The sequence below is a fragment of the Pyrus communis genome, chromosome 3, assembly GCF_041283825.1.
Source record: "Pyrus communis isolate YQ-2024b chromosome 3, ASM4128382v1, whole genome shotgun sequence".
Classification (NCBI taxonomy): Eukaryota; Viridiplantae; Streptophyta; class Magnoliopsida; order Rosales; family Rosaceae; genus Pyrus; species Pyrus communis.
In genome coordinates, this window is record NC_142567.1 from 1,606,807 (window position 1) to 1,623,831 (window position 17,025).

General features: G+C 34.2%; 1 protein-coding gene across 1 annotated transcript; it reads right to left on the reverse strand.

The window, feature by feature from the left end:
* Positions 1 to 8,081: 8,081 nt before the first annotated feature.
* LOC137716320 (uncharacterized) lies at positions 8,082 to 12,354 on the reverse strand. The gene is made up of 4 exons (XM_068455758.2): positions 11,337 to 12,354; positions 9,234 to 9,441; positions 8,869 to 8,998; positions 8,082 to 8,773 (listed from the first exon to the last, which is right to left on the reverse strand). The coding sequence occupies exons 1-4, from the start codon at positions 12,248 to 12,250 to the stop codon at positions 8,508 to 8,510; spliced, it is 1,518 nt and encodes a 505-aa protein (XP_068311859.2). The 5' UTR covers positions 12,251 to 12,354; the 3' UTR covers positions 8,082 to 8,507.
* Between the last annotated feature and the right edge of the window lie 4,671 nt (positions 12,355 to 17,025).

Consider the following 17,025-nt stretch of genomic DNA (forward strand, 5'->3'; position numbering starts at 1 on the left):
GGACTTTATATTTCTCTTTTCTCTATCTCTTGTCTCACTTGACTTGTCACGTGTGAAGAAAGATACATATTAAAGAGTATACTCTCGATGTGCAAAGAGAGTCGGCATTTTGCATGTTGTATTTACTCCAATTGGGCCATGCTAAATGCCTCCCAAATCATCCTCGAGGGAGGAACACCACCTCCTAAGAATTACAACCGACTCCTCTATTTTCTCCTGCGTATACAACATGCATCCCTCATCAACTTCTACAAATACTTTCAACTTTTTTAGTACAACGGTAGAGGGAACTTCCCTACGAATGACTTTGAATATAGTCAATAGATGCTTTTGAAAATTTAGGGGTAACCATGTACAAATTTTTCTATAGAGTTTTGCAGGGGGTACACTATCATGCAAGCGATATTATAAAATCTTCCTGTACGTATTTTATCAGCATCTTAATAGATATCGTACATTTCCATCAAAACAAGAAGTATGTTTCGAAAAAAGAAAAAGTACAGAAATTGAGATCCAAACTCGAAATACATACTTCCTCACCGAGTTCAAAACTCCTCCACCCCTTTCTTCCCTCCCCCTCAAAACCCCACCAACGATTGAACAAAATGAAAAACAACTCGGAGTACATACATACTAGACACTCCACATCTGCTTTGCCCAATACGTTTGCAATTAATTTGGTCAATTAGTGTTGTTTTATTAATTAATGTGGTGCTAACAATTCATTAACAGCTTTCCAAATCTAAATAGGAGAGTAAATTAACTAATTAGGAAAGTCCAAACCAATATAATTCATGTTTGAACCAGGAGGGAAGAACCAAAATCGCTATAAATATTCGTGCAATTGGGTTGAACAACCATTTTTCTTTCGTGATACGAGAAACCAGAGAGAAATTAGTGCCTAACAAAAATAGTGCGGGACTACTACTTGCGGTAATGGCAGCAGCTCGCGACGGAATGAGGAGGGACTTCCCACCATTGCTGTCCACGTTGAACGGGAACGGACGGCCGAGATTCACCATGACCAAAGTCAGGAGAGATGGACGGCTATTGATTTTCATGGAGGAGGACCAGCGCCCCGCGGTTGTGAAGCAGCAACCGGAAGAAAAAGAAGAAGCAACTTCTGTGCTTTACAGCCTTGAAAAAGATCAGAAGCAGCTGGTCGTGCATGATTACTTTAGTTAATCAGATTTAGATTAGATGAGGTCGGATTAATAAGTGATTTGAGCAAGGTTTTACTTAGTTCTTGAATTTAATAAGTTGTATTTGTGATATTAATCCGACCAAACAAATAATAATATCATCTTATTTACTGTGCAATTTGTTTGAATGTGTGTTGAAACAAACTAGGAGGAAAGCTTCGATAAACTCTCTGATTAGATCAGTTTTTTATCAGACTTAGTATGGGGTTGAATGAGATTAAGATAAAAGATATTTTATATTTTTATGAGAGTTGGCATGTGAAATATGATGACCGCTGCTACGTAAGTTTTTCTTGTAATTTTATTCCGATAAGGCATTGATAGTTTTGGATACCCGACATTAAACCAAAAGGTAATATTGGAACATTCAAGGCCGTATCTATATAATAGAAAGTAAGAGTCCCAATTTGGGGTCATGCATGCTGACAAAAACTTTGGGGTCACTCATTTGACAAAAATATCAGGACAAAATTGCCCCTCAATCAAAAAAACCCAAAAGCAGTCCAATATAATATATCAAATAATGCAGGGGTAATTTGGTCATCATAAAATATAATATAAATATAAGTGGGAAGAGAGAAAAGGGCAAAAAAAAAAAATAAAAAATAAAAGGATAAGTGAAAGTTGATGGTGCCCACGTGAAGGGGAAAGAAAAATATAATAAAAAATAAGGAAAATGATGAATATTGTGTTTAAAACATCTTAAGAGACGTAGTGTCAGTGATGAAGTTTTTTTTTTTTTTTAATTAGTACCTTACAATAAGTTAGCAATAATGTGATTCAATCAATTATTTATTAAATATTATTTTCTTTATAAAAAAAGGTATTTCGCACACGGATAATAATGTGATTAAATTAATAGTCAAATGATTGGGTTTTTTTTTTTTTTTTTTTTTAACAAACGATATTATCTACACTAAGGGGGAGGGTGTGGGTTTAGCCTCACAATGGGCTAGCAATAATGTGATTCAATCAATTATTTATTAAATATTATTTTCTCTATTCTTAATGTAAATTTTATAAAAAACCGATTTTATTATGTGAATTCAGCTGCTTTAATTGGTTTACGAGGGATTTCTTCTAGCATGATCTAAAATTATTTATTTACTTCAAATATTTAACTTTCCTTTTGTCAATTTATGTATATAAATACATTTAAAACGTGTAAGTTACGCGTAACATACCGTAATACAAAAAATATCTTCTGCACGTACGTGAACGCGTGCATATATAAAGGCTAGTTTAGTATAATGCTTTTAAGTGTTGAAGAGAACATTAGCTATAACACTGTATATTTCTCTTTTTTTTATCCCCACGTCGCCAGACTTAACACGTGTGAAGAAAGACAAACTAAAGAGTATACTCTTATGTGCAAAGAGAGAATTGGCACTTTGTATGTTGCTTTTACTCCAATTGGGCCAACTAATATGTTATAACCCAATCACTTGACTTCTTTTATATGGCGGCACAAGTTCATATGGTACTTGTACTCCTGCACGAGGCTCTAAATGGACACTATTTGTTTTAGTTTTTTGTTTAGCAATAAAGCTTCAGTGCAAGAGCAACAAGTGATGTTGAAACCATTAACGATATCGTTTGTCTAAGAAAAAACATAAAGTTATAGGTCAATCAAAATTTTTTTTAATAGTATAACTTTTCACATGACTCACATTTTCTAACTAAAAGTCAACTATAGAATAATAACGTGAAACTGTTATGTGAAAGAGCGAGAATATGAAAGCCACCCTTGAGACACCATATCTTTATCTCAACTCATTTTAAGCTATACATCAAGTAAGTTTATCCCAACTCATTTTAAAATCATGATCCGTTTCCGATTTAATTTGTGACACACATATTGATAAAATGACAGAAGATAAATATAGAGTGTAAATTCACGTTTCAAAATTCAATGTTCGGGGTAACAAAATGAGAAGCAGATGAAAAGAAAGCGAAGAACAAAGAAATCACTCTCAAAATATGTACTTTTTCACTTTGCTGTACAATTTGAAGAAGTGAAAAATTGCTAACAAACCACACCAAATTTCACCTTTTCCTTTGACATGTATCCGCAACAGCTACCCATGTGGACAGAAATAATTTACCAACTGTAGGAGATAAAAGCAGACTCAAAGCCGAAGGCTGCCCTCTCTTCAACGACCCAAACCCTAAATCTAAACTGTAAAAAGTAAAAGTCAATTATTAATCCATATGTTTTTTTTTTTAATATATATTTCATATAATTGTGTTATCCACACATTCCATTTTACTTTCCACACATTCCATGTTAGTTACTGTCCTTTGATCTCTTTTCAATTTATTTGACCTAACGGTCGGAAATTAAAAACAATATATAAATAAAAAGAAGGGTGTGGATAACACCACTCTTTTCGTATATGTGGGATTTTCCATTTCCCTTTTGATGGGGAAGTAGTGTTTGTTATCTTGGTAACTTTTAGATTCAGCTGCACTGAGCATGATCCAGCAACAAATTTGTAAGGTGAATTTGTAGATCCCAGTATATAATCTACTCTCGTTCCGTAACTGCATGTTCCCTGCACGCCTGCGTTAACAAAGTACAAATTTACGCATTTAGAAAAACAGTAACGCTTTCGAGGTGGATTGTCTGACCTCTTATTTTCATACTCTCTTCATGTCTTCTTGTTTGTGTGGTCATGGTTAAGCCACGTCAACATTTTATATTTCTATTACTTTTTGTTTTATTATTTCTATAAAAAATTAATATAAAATGTTGACGTGGCTTAACCGTGATCACACATCATAGGAGGGCATGGGGAGAGTATGGAAATGGGAGGACAAACAATCCACCTCCGTTTACTTTGGCCCTTGGCAATCATAACTACTGACTCAATTCGGAGGTAATAAATAGATTGAATGATGATTTATGTACGAATTTGTAAAATGACTAAAAACCACCCATGTTTTTTGTGAAAAATATAATTTTTTTATTTTCTGGAAATATTTTTCATGAGCATTAAGGAAAACTTTATAAGGCATTTGGAAGCGATTTTACGGTTTATAGAGCAATTAATGTATTTTTAATAGAATACTTAAGCTGCAAACTAAAAAGTAGGGTAAATTACATTTTACATTCTCAGGTTTGAGGTCAATTGCAACTTCTTACAATATCTTTAAAACATTTCAATTTCATACATTACTTATCATTTTATTTCAATTTTATACATCCGTTAGAAAATCCGTTAAATAAACCGTTAAATGATGACATAGCAAATATGAAATCCATATTTGTGCTGACGTAGCTACCAAATTTGTGCCATATGGTAAAAAAAAAAAAAAATTTATACATTTAAAATATAATAATTTACGTTATTTACAAATTTAAAAATAAAAATTTAAAAAAAAAAAACTGAAACCCGTCTTCCCGACCCACCTTCTCCCTCTCCTTCATTTTCTTCACCTCCCCTCCCATCCAAAAAAACCCACCCGCAACCCAAACCAAACCCACCCAAAACGCCAAAAAAACCCAAATAATTTGTAATTAACCAAAAAAAACCCCAAAAAACCTGGGTTCTGCAACTGTCCCGTGCCAAAACGCAAAATTGCACAAACTTGCTTCTCTCATTCTCCATCTACACTTCTTTGACTAGTAGTTCTGAAACTTTAACCCTCTCAGTCACGCACTTCATGACGATCTATAACCATCGGCTGCTCTATGGACCATGGAAAAACCCTACAGAAACACTCCCAGAAACCCAAGTCAACGGCCCAGATGCTCCGAACAACCCAGAAACCTCCGAATCTGGTGATAGTCTTCTCGCCGAGCTCGAGTCCCTTCGCCAGTCACACCAAGCCTTACTATCGAAGTTGGCGGCGATGGAGGAAGACTGTATTCTCATCCGACAGTAGAGAGACAACGCCCTGGCTCGCAACGCCGAGCTAACTAAAGTCGTCAGAGAAATTTCCGGCGAGAGAGAATCGCTTCGCGACGAAATGTAGAGGCTCGAAGGTTGTCTGAAAGAAAGGGAAGATGGGTTTGCCTTGAAATTGGAGGAGGAGCTGAAATTGAAGGAGGTGATTGAAAACGAGGTGCGATTTTGTCGGGAGACGATTGATTGATCACAAATAATCTGGGTTTTTTTTTTTTGGGGGGTGGGGGGGGGTTGCGGGGAAGGGGTCGGTTGGGGGAGGGTAGGTGAAGAGAGTGGAGGGGAGGGAGAAGGTGGGTTGGGGAAGATGGGTTTCAAAATTTTTATTATATTTTAAATGTATAAAAAAAAAAATTGCCACGTGGTACAAATTTGACAGCAACGTCAGCACAAATGTGAATCTCATATTTATCACGTTATCACTTAACGGATTTTCTAACAAATGTATGAAATTGAAATAAAATGATAAATAAATGTATAAAATTGAAATGTTTTAAAGATGTAAAAAGTTGCAATCAACCTCAAACCTGAGAAGGTAAAATGTAATTTACCCTAAAAAATAAGTGAAAAATACAGTAATGACTAATGAGGCCCAAAACATTGTCAATGTGGCTCTAACGTCAAGAATACTTGAAAAATATAGTAGTGAGGACCAAAACATTGTCAAATGGGGTTCTACCCTCAAGAATCTCAACGGAAAGTCTTACTTTAATTTTCAAAACTTCAAGGTTAGGCGAAGGTGAAGATAAATAGATTAAATGATGATTTATGTACGAATTTACAAAACCGACTAAAAATCGTGAGTGTTAACCCACTTTTCTTGTGAAAAATGCAAATTTTTTGTTTTCTTGAATATTTTTCGTGAACATTAAGGAAATCATTATAAGGTATTTGAAAGCGATTTTACAGTTTGTAGAGCAATTAATGTATATTTAGTAGAATATTTAAGCTGAAAAATAAAAAAAAATAAGTGAAAAATATAGTCGCGAGGCCCAAAACCATGTCAAAATAGGGTTCCACCCTCAAGAATATCAACGGAAAGTCTTACACTAATTTTTAAAACTTCACAATGAGGTGAAGGTGAAAATAATAGATTGAACGATAATTTTAGTACAAATCTTTAAAACCGACAAAAAATCATGAGTGTTAACTCACGTTTTTTGTGAAAAGTGTGACTTTTTTTTTTCGTGAAATATTTTCCGTGAGCATACCTTATAAGGCGTTTGAAGCAATTTTACGATTTATTAAGCAACAAATGTATATTTAGTAGAATATTTAAGCCGAACGCTAAGAAAGTAAGTGAAAAATATAGTAGGGAGACCCAAAACATTATAAAAAAAGGATTTTCACCCTCAAGAATACCAACGGAAAGTCTTACATTAATTTTTAAAACTTTACGGTGAGGCGAAGGTGAATAAATAGATTGAACGATGATTTATGTACGAATTTGCAAAACCGACTAAAAACCGTGAATGTTAACCCATGTTTTTTTTGTCAAAATAAAAATATTTTTATTTTTGAAAAAATATTTTTTTGTGAGCATTAAGGAAAACTTTATAAGGCATCTGGAAGCAGATTTACGATTTGTTGAGTAATAAATGTATATTTAGTAGATTATTTAAGTCAAAAACAAAAAAAATAAGTGAAAAATATAATAGTGAGGCCCAAAACATTGTCAAATTGGGTTCCACCCTCAAAAATCTCGAAGGAAAGTCTTATCTTAATTTTCAAAACTTCACGGTGAGGCAAAGGTGAAAATAAATAGATTGAACGGTGATTTATGTACGGTTGGGCAAGGATGGGTAGCATGGTACCGATCTTTCCTTATTCTAATTTATTTATTTATTTATTTGAGTAACCACTATTAAATTCAAATATCTTTAAATTTAGGTTTTAAATCGTTGGTTACAAATGTTTAAATATGAATTATAATAGATTTTGCACAAAAAAATATATTTTGAAGAACATGAATATGATAGTTTGTTGATATGGTAAGAAATAAAAGAAAAATTAACAAAAATAAATAATAAAAAAATAAAAAAGAAAAAAATTGAAAGGGGAGGATCGGTATGATTATAACGACTAATAAGTGGCTTTGTCGCTACATTTTTAGCAACTTTTTAGTCGATAATCGGTAGATGAGTACCGATCGTATCATTATCTATTTTATTTATTTATTTATTGTTTTTTTTTTTTTTTTTCTCCATTGAATTTTTTTCCTTCCTACCTTACTTTATTTAGATTCAAGTACCCTTAGATTTATATTTATATCCTTGTTTTCGAGTGTGTTTTGACATGGATTGTAAGAAATTTTTTAACTACAAATACGTTTTGTAGAACATGAAGTGATGATAGTTTGGTGTTATGGTAAGGGAAAAAAAATTTAACAAAAAAAAACATAAAATAAATAAAATTGATGATTTAGGGTTTAGGAGGGTATGGATAGTAATGGGTGAATGGTAGCGGATTGAAAAATAACATGTTGAGTTCGGCACGTTTCAGCACCCAGAGCGCTCGAACTTTTTTGGCTCACCATAGCATGGCGGGGAAATTTTTTATTTTTCTTAAAGGGGGTTACTACGTTAAAAGTGATGACTTTAGTATAATTATGTCAGAGTTGATAGTGGATTACAAATGCCCCACCCCCAATAACAATGCATGGTTCGGACAACCATGACTGACTCCTGAGATTAAAACTAAGTTCTATCCCATATTGATAGCGGCTTATAAATGCCAACCCCCTGCACCAATCTCAACTCATTTTAAAATCATGGTCAGTTGAGTTCTTTTCTAGTTTTCCACATCATGTATAAACTATCATAGCTTATTTTAAAATCATTGTCCATCCCTGATTTAACTTGTGACACTTCATATCGATAGAGTGCCACAAGCTAAACTAAAAGGGTAGATTCACGTTTCAAAATTCATTGTTGGGGGTAACAAAATGAGAAGCAAATAAAAAGAAAGCGAAGAACAAAGAAATCACTCTCATAATATATAACTTTGTCAGTCTGCTGTACAATTTGAAGAAGTGAAAATTACTAACCAACCACACCAAATTCCACCTCTTCCCTTGACTTGTTGTATCCCTAACAACCCATGTAGACTGTAAATATCTTACTAACTGTAGGAGATAAATGCAGATCCCAAGTCAGAACCTGCCCCCTTCCTTCAACAAACCAAACCCTAAGTCTAAACTGAAAAAGTAAAAGTCAATTATTAATCTATATGTTTTTTTTTCTTCATATGGTTGTGCTATCCGTACACCTCGCTCGTCTTTTACATATTTCATGTTAATTTTTATCATTTGATCTTCTTCATTTCATTCGACCTGATGATCGGAAATTGAGAAGATTGTGTGGAAGGTAAAAAAATGTGTGTAGATAGCACACTCTTTTCATATATGTGGAATTTTCCATATTCCTTTTGACTGGGAAGTAGGGTTTGTTATCTTGGTAACTTTTTGCTTCAGCTGCCTTCTTCTGCTGTTATTTTCTTCACCACAATTATCCACTTTTACAACATCAACTCTTACTATATGATGATCTGATGTCCCTTTGGAAGAAAACACTGAGTATGATCCAGGAACAAATTTGTAAGGTGAGTTTGCAGATGCTAATATATAATCTACTCTCGTTCCATACTTGCATGTTCCCTGCACACCTGCGTTAAAGTACAAATTTATGCATTTAGAAAAACAATAGCGCTCAAGCTCAAACCAGTTAATAAGTTAACATTAAGGTTTCGGGTTGGTTTACTTTGGCCTTTGGCAATCATAACTACCGACTCATATTCTCCTTCAAAGTCCCTTGCATCTGTGTACTGCTTGCTCTTCAAGTATCTCATTACTTCAACCTTAGGCCTTGGTTTACCCATATCCTCATAATACTGCAGCCAAAACAAATCAAAGCGTTGTTAGGTACATAATTTGTATTGTTCTTCTTTGAACATGACGTTCTTTTTATTTATTTATTAAAAGACGAACTGTCGAAAACATTGATAGATTACATGTTAATAACAAAATGTATAGATGTGTTATCCATACAAAATCGGTCCTTTTGGCAAAAACCGGAGGTCTTGCACAGAGACTTTCTGATAATTTGGAAGTGTCATCATGTCTCACCTTTACAATATCAGTCCATCTTTCTTGAGAGTAGTCTGACTCATCCAAAGAATTGAGGCCTCCAGCCAAGATGTGGGGCTCATTGCTTGATTGGATTATAGCATTAATCTGCCTCATCCTCCAGCTCTCATCAAGATGATCGAGGTGGGTGCAATGGAAGTTGACTTCTCCTGCTTCAGGAACATCAATAGTGGCCTTCAGGACATTCCTGTTTGTCATTTTCATCAAGCACCGAAAATTTGATTAATCTTTCTGCCTAACACGACAATATTCTAAACTACTTCACTACGGAAACGAGACTCTAACTTAGATGCAAGGAGTTGAACACATTGTCTTGACTAACTGGCCTAACATTGATTAACGTATTTCTAGTTAACAAGCAATATTCTAATTTACTCTCATTTAAACAAAAACTCGTACTGAGATGCAAGAGTGTGTACCACATGCTAGAGTGACCTCCATTCATCTTTATGCCTATTTTCACTTTTCACTTAAATGATTTAACTTAGCACTAATCATGATATTCTCATTGCTAACAGAAAAAGATGAGAAATGCTACAGGAATTTTTTCAAAAGTAAGATTCTTTATTAATTCACATTTAATATAAATTATCATACCAATATTATAAAATATTGTGATAAAAATATAAAGTTGAAGAATGTTCATATACAATTTCACTACGTTTCTCAAAAAATATATCACAAACAGTTAAGGGGAATGCTGTCTTTTCAATCATGCAAACTATTTAATTAATATAATCCACCTACATTGCAGACTTGCAGGGACACCTATGTATTCCTTACCTAACATTTACATTTTTAATACTTGTTAACAGCGATATTTCGCTTTCATTAAAAGGGAGCTTAAGGTTAGCAAAGTAGGATTAAGCCTTTCTAAAAAGATTTTCCCATCGTTTGAAACCTTCCCCAAGAGAGCAACATCACTGGATAATAATACAAGCAATATCTTTCTCTGGTCCCAAATTCCAATCCATCAAGCACAATCTCAACTAAATTTTCAAGCAACACATACATATGTAAACTTGAGATTTTCTATGCAGTCGTAAGTTCGGTCAGTTGGTCATATGTCAATGTAATCACCCTGTGCCGGCCGGATACTCTTCCCGTAAAATTAGAGTTGTTCAAACGCTCAAAAACTTGAGATTTATTTTCAGCTAAATACAAAGTCACCGCAAAATAAAATATTAAAAATTTCTAAATTTGGTAAACAACTCTGCAGAGCCAAGTAAAATTCCAAACAGACAGGCTGTATGGCAGCAGAAGCCTAGCAGGCATTCCAAGCACATATGGGCAAATGTTTCATGACTTTTATATGTATTTAATACAACTATTATCTCCCAGTCAGAAATATTAGTGTGAATATGTGTATTAATACAAGGATAATGTTATTCAACATTCATTTTTATCTTTCACACACTCATGTTATCTTTTAACCGTTAGTATTTTTCAATTCATTCAATTCGACGACCAAAAATTTAGAGGCGTATGAAAAGTAAAAATAGATGCGTGGATAAAACTAGTCTAAAGACAATTATCATCTCACATTTAATATGATGATTGTATTAAATACATGTAAGTATTGTAGTCAATACCTAATTTCAGATTGTAATTTATAGTAAAGTTTAGAACTTTATAATAATTGATGACTATGAAAGAAAAAGAAGAAGAAAAAAAGTGAAAATGTCTTTACATTTGTTTTTGCAAAGTTTGGGACCATAAACTTCGCATTCAATTGAAAGAGATTTGCTTTGGACATAGACCACTTTAATTAGTCAACATAAAAGCATCATAATGATTATCTCAATCACAAAACGTATATTCATGCACTATCACATAAAAAATAAAAAATAAACAGAAGATTTTGAATGAATAATATTAATAGTGCGGTTAAGAAATAGACGTTAAGAATTAACAGGATGTTAATATGTCATCGATCATTTTTATTTATTTTTTTATTAAAAACTAACGTTCTGCATAGATAATTTTTTCTACTTTCACATGAAAAAGAAAGAAAAAAAAACTGAGGATTTTATTTAGTCAAGTTAATAGTCCGGCTATAAATCTGCGCAGAAAATTTCTTACCTGAAATCGGTGTCATCGAAGATTTTCTCGACCTTGGACCGCTTAATCGGCCATTTCGACAAGATGGCGTTGCCGTACTCCGGGGCCCAGCTCTCGGCAAAAACATAGTTCATCCCCAACGCCGCCGCCAAGTCTGACAGCGGCTTCATATCCTTCTCCTCCTCCGCCTTCACATCCTGCAGCGCCAGAACATCAGCATCCAGCTCTCTCAAAACTTCAAGAACCGTCCGATGACTTCTGTACAAATCTCCATCCGCCGTCGCCCCACTTCTCAAAACTGCCGAAAACCTCACACTCGACGATCTCAGAGGAGATTTTCCAGTTACCGGAGAGAAAGCATCTTCCTTTGCTCTGCCTTCCGAAAAGCTCAATTGCCGGTTTTTCAGCAGGGAAATCTCGTTATCCGGAAGATTGATCGAAACCCTTAACTTGGATTTCGAAAACTTCTGCTGCTTCGTGAGATTCTCCGAGTTGTTCATCGAATTCGGATGCAGAGGACTCTGTTTCAGAATACTCTTCGGACGTTCGCTTCCCGAAGACTTTGTTCGACTGACGTGTTTATGAATCTTCAAGCTACCACCTCCATTTTCGCCGTCCAAGTTCCCGAATTTCTCGGCTTTGGGAACCGCCGGTGCCATTGAGAAGAGGGCGGCGTTGAAAGTCGCCACCCGAATCGGCCGCTTTTTTTTTAAGTCGGTATTGGGGTGTACTGCCGCCGGCGCATGAGTGCCACTGGCTTCATTTTCGGGTTGGGATTTTCTGGAGCTTGTTTTTCCGAAAACTTTTATGACGACTTTGGGGCGGGAGCGGCGGCAGACCCGCCAGCCGAGGCGGGAGCAGAGGCGGAGGAGCTTCCTGCTGAGGAGTTTGAGCATTGTGGTGGTGTTTTTGTTGGTGGGAGTTAGAGAGAGCATATGAGGATTTTTAAAGGGAGGGAATTGGACAAGAAAGCTGTAGAGTTGTTTTCAGCTGAGGCTCTGTGAGGATTGTTTGTTAGGCATGAATTTTGTGGGAGTGCGAAGAGATTCGTTTGATGACTTGAGTTTTGGTGAAAGGTGAAACGGGTTGGTGACACTTGGCAGTCAAACATGGGTTGAATATTTTTTAAGGTTGGGATGATTTTACCTAAGTTAGTCACACATATACGCTTTCTTTGCCGTTAAGTTTAAATTCTTTATTTGTGATTCAGTTTAATTTAAGAGAAATGCAAATGCGATTAAAGTTAGACTTTTTATGAACTCTTCATCGCATTATTTTTTTTTTGAAACATTGTTTTATAATATTGACGAGAACTGTGTCACAAAGATGAGGTGGAGGAGAGTCCATAGAGAGTTTTACTTTTGAAAGAATCTTATTGGCATTTCTCTTTATTTATAACAAGTTTATACTTAAAAAAGTTAGCAATCAAAATAATTTTGATTTTTCAATTCCTCTTGTACGTTAAAATATGAGTACTGAAATAATTTCAATTTCTAAGTTCTCTACATGAGAAATGCTAAATGAACTCTCTTAAAATGGGACTTATGTCATCTCATAATTTAACGTTAATGCCCGAGTCAACATTATAAAATATTGTGCCAAAAATATGAGGTGACAGAAAGTCTATAGAGAGTCTTACTTTTGAGATAGTTTCCTTAGCATTCCTTTCTCTACACATGAAATTGAAAAAATGGTGAGTTCTAACTTGAAATCTGTAATCAAACACTTAAAAATTATCCAATCAATTAGGAGGACTAGTTCCATTCACATTCTTCTTTCCTTTTCCCAGTTGATGACTTCTATAGACCACGTAAATATAGAGGTGCTGTTTGGTGGATTGGATGAGATAGGTTGTTATTAATTAAAATAGACTTAAGTCCAATTTGTTGTTTGTTGTGTCAAAATGTGAGATCGACAGAACTAAACATGATAGGTTATTAATCTACAATAGAGTGGGTTATCTAACATATCCTTATACATGAGTTACAAATTATGTCTTATAAATCTTTGCCAATCTAATTTCATCTCTACAATCTCAATCTCATCCAGCTCACCACATAGGCCAAAGTGTAGACTACTGCTCAAATTGTTGTAGAGAATTATATTGAAGTACTATAACGAGATATAACTCATTCATGCATTATAACATGAGTAGATACATATGGATACCATAATTTTTTGTTTGTTGAAAAAGATGTTTTATTCACAACACAACCTATAAAGAAAAATTAAATGGGCTCTAAGCTTTATAAAAACAAAAATAATCAACATTATAAAAGATTAGCATATACGAAATATATCAACTTTATCGTGCATTTATATTCAACATACAAGATACTTAGGTTCGCCTTTGAGATTTTAAGGGTCTTGTGCAGAAGATAGTAAATGGACTCGTTTAAAAACTCTTGCTAGAAAGCTAATTTATATGTCAATAGTTGTATTAATAAGGATTTAATAGGAGTATTATTACTTGAGTTATAGTCCACATCAAACAAAATCATGAAAATAATTAAATAGAAACAAAATTTGGACAAAGTCGGCAAAACTAAACTAAAAACATAAAACCGATTTCTCTCATGCATATCGAGGTCATATTTCTCGCATTCACATGTAGAACCTAGAAAATTTTCCAAACCGGCACATATGTATATGATATCATATTTTAGGGGACTTTAAGATTGGAAATTTGGAAGCCCTGTACAAAGGCACTCATTGCACCTGCCCAAAACCACCACAGGAAATAATTATACCAAGTAATTATATTCTAATTCCATACAAAAATGTTTGGAGAAGGTGAAATCCTACAATCCTATTCCCAACTGCTCTGTATAAAGAAAGAAATGGTGATGAAATTTATACTATTTAGGGTTTATATACAGCCTGCCTAGTTGTATATTGGACTCTAGAGACATGTTGCTCGGTCTGGGATTTAGATTAAGATAATGTACATTAATTTTTTAGTAATGACGTCGGTCCAAAAATAAAGACAGAAAAAGAAATGTAAATAATTATTAATTATTATTTGAGGAAAAGAAAAAGAAAAAGGAATATGAAAAGTAAGAACCCGACAACTACAGCCTACAGGCCATGCATTGAATGCAAGTAGGATTCTTTTTGGGAACGCCACGTCACCCGAAATCCGGCGTATCCAACTCTCCTGTGCAAGCCTAGTGGCAGCTGGATGCTGGGAGTGGAGCCCAGTAATTTGAGAGTGAGGTGGTGTGTGGGGCCTCTGCGCTCCTGCTTCATCATTCCTTAAATCCGAAGGCCCACTATTTTAGAAGCATACGTATGTATACGCATATGAAACTAACGTCGCCTTCTGATTAAATATGTTATGTTGTCAAATTATCAATTTAAGTTACACGAAATAAGAAGTCAAATATCTGACACGGTTACAATTCTAATGATCTTGGCTTCACTAAGGCCCTGTTGGTAATGTTTTTTTTTGTTTGACAAAAACTGCTTAACTTTCAAATTAATAATAAACGTTTCGTAAAAATAAAATATTTTGCTTATTTCTAAAACAATGGCTTCCAAAACAGCAGTTTAAATGCAACTTGTAAGTTGTTTTAATATAAAGTTGAGTTGGGCTTTCAATGAATTAATTTTTGAAAATCATATTATTTATCTTTCTATGTACATTCTCTCCAATAGAGAACATTGACCGCCATCATTTACTGCTGGAACCATTAACCTTACATCAATAGCGCAATTAATCATCGTTGTCACCACGACCACCGTCATCACCACCGCCATCACTGGCACCACAACTGTCAAAACCATCGTTGCCATTACCACCACCATAATCTACCATCGCCGCCACCACCACAACTAGCACCAGAGCTACCAACACCACAAAAATATATTATATTGAATTAATGTACCTAAATGTGTGTACCGAAATGTATTATATTGAATTAATATACTTAAATGTTTGTATCGAAATGTATGTACCGAAATGTGTGTACCTAAATGTATGCAACAAATTGTATTATAATGAATTTAATGCACCTAAATGAAGAAGACAAAGTATATCGAAATATATTGTATAACAAAAATTAGTTTGCCTAAATGTTTACAACAAAATATATTAAGATGAATGAAATGAAAATGAAAATGAAATATAATTAATACATTAAAATTAAGAAGAAAAATAAGAAATAATTAAAACATCAAAATATAATTAATAAATGAGGTGATTAATGTATCAAGAAACTAAAATTAGATTGTGTTCTTACTCATGGTTTTAGTCTAAAAGTCATATTTGCTAAGGATTAGAATAAAGTTTCCTAGTACTATAACTATCTTACTTTTACATTAAAATTTACCAAATACTTTTACATTGCTTTTCATAATTACAATACTTTTAAAAATACAGCTTATCAGACGTTCAACTACTCAATTTTAAAATTGATTATTCTTAAAATACAATAGAAACAATTTTTTTCTTAAAAAACACAACAATTCCAAATTTTCTCTAAACCTATTACGATGAAATTCCTTATACGTAAATGTCACCATGTGATATGTTGACACATTTGGCAATACCTACAAAACGAGAAGATCTTACCTACAACTTGGATGCCTTTGTCAATACGTAAAAAAAATTAATTTATAACTTACGATACCGTCCTAAAAACATCTTGAAATAAATAAGTCCCTCTCCTCCAAAATACGCTCCCATGACTACGACTGGCATTAGCCTTCAAAATACAGATATAAAATGGTGACAACATATTAGAAAAGCAAAGATTGCCAGACAAAAATGGAACCCGCGTTCTCTGAAAGTAGAGAAATATTAAATGAGGGTAGGGAAGGGAGGCACATATAATTACATACACGCATATATGAAAGATTAGGTGAGTTGGGGATTTGTTAATTTATGAATTAATGGGGTGACTTATTTTGTGGGTCTAGCTGGATTTGATGCATCAAGAAAGATGCCGATTGCATGGCTTTGGACCCATAAGCACTTTTGTTTTCAACAAAAACATGACAGTTTTTTCTGTTGTCCCCACGTATACCTAAGCATTCATATCATACTGTTCTACTCAGATATACCGGAATATTAGAATTTTCGATCGTTCAGTATTAAAAGTGCAGTTTAATTTCGGGTCTTTCACTTTTGAACGACAGAGAAGATCATTCAGAATGTATACTTAAGTTCATCTCCTTGTCCTTGTCTCTGTTCTTCTTGTTTGCTAGAGATCACGGGATTGTCTCTGTTCTTGTTGTTTGCAAGAGATCACGGGAAGTAGGGTTTTTCAGTTTTGGTTTTTAGCAGAGGTGAACTTTTTACTTTCTGGGCACAATTTCATCATTTGACCTAACATTACAGGTAGAGGTGACAAATCAATTTATTGGGTTGTTAATGAGTACCTGTTAAGACCCATTTAGTTTGTTTTCAACTTACCACATCACTATCGCTACCAATCTTACTTTTATATTATGATGATATCAAATTAAATGGGTCTTAACGAGTATCCATTATAACTCAGTGAGTTGATTTGCTACTTCTAATTGCAGGTTCTATAGTGGTTTGGTGCCATAATATGTGAGTTTTTTTTTCTTCCACAATTCAGTCCGTTAACCGTGCCAAATCAAAAGTTCCTATTCTAAATCATTCTACTCTTGTGAAACTCTAGTGTAATTAAGAAGAGTAAACACATTGTTCTAATCAACTGACCTAACTGAGGTCTGCTCAAAA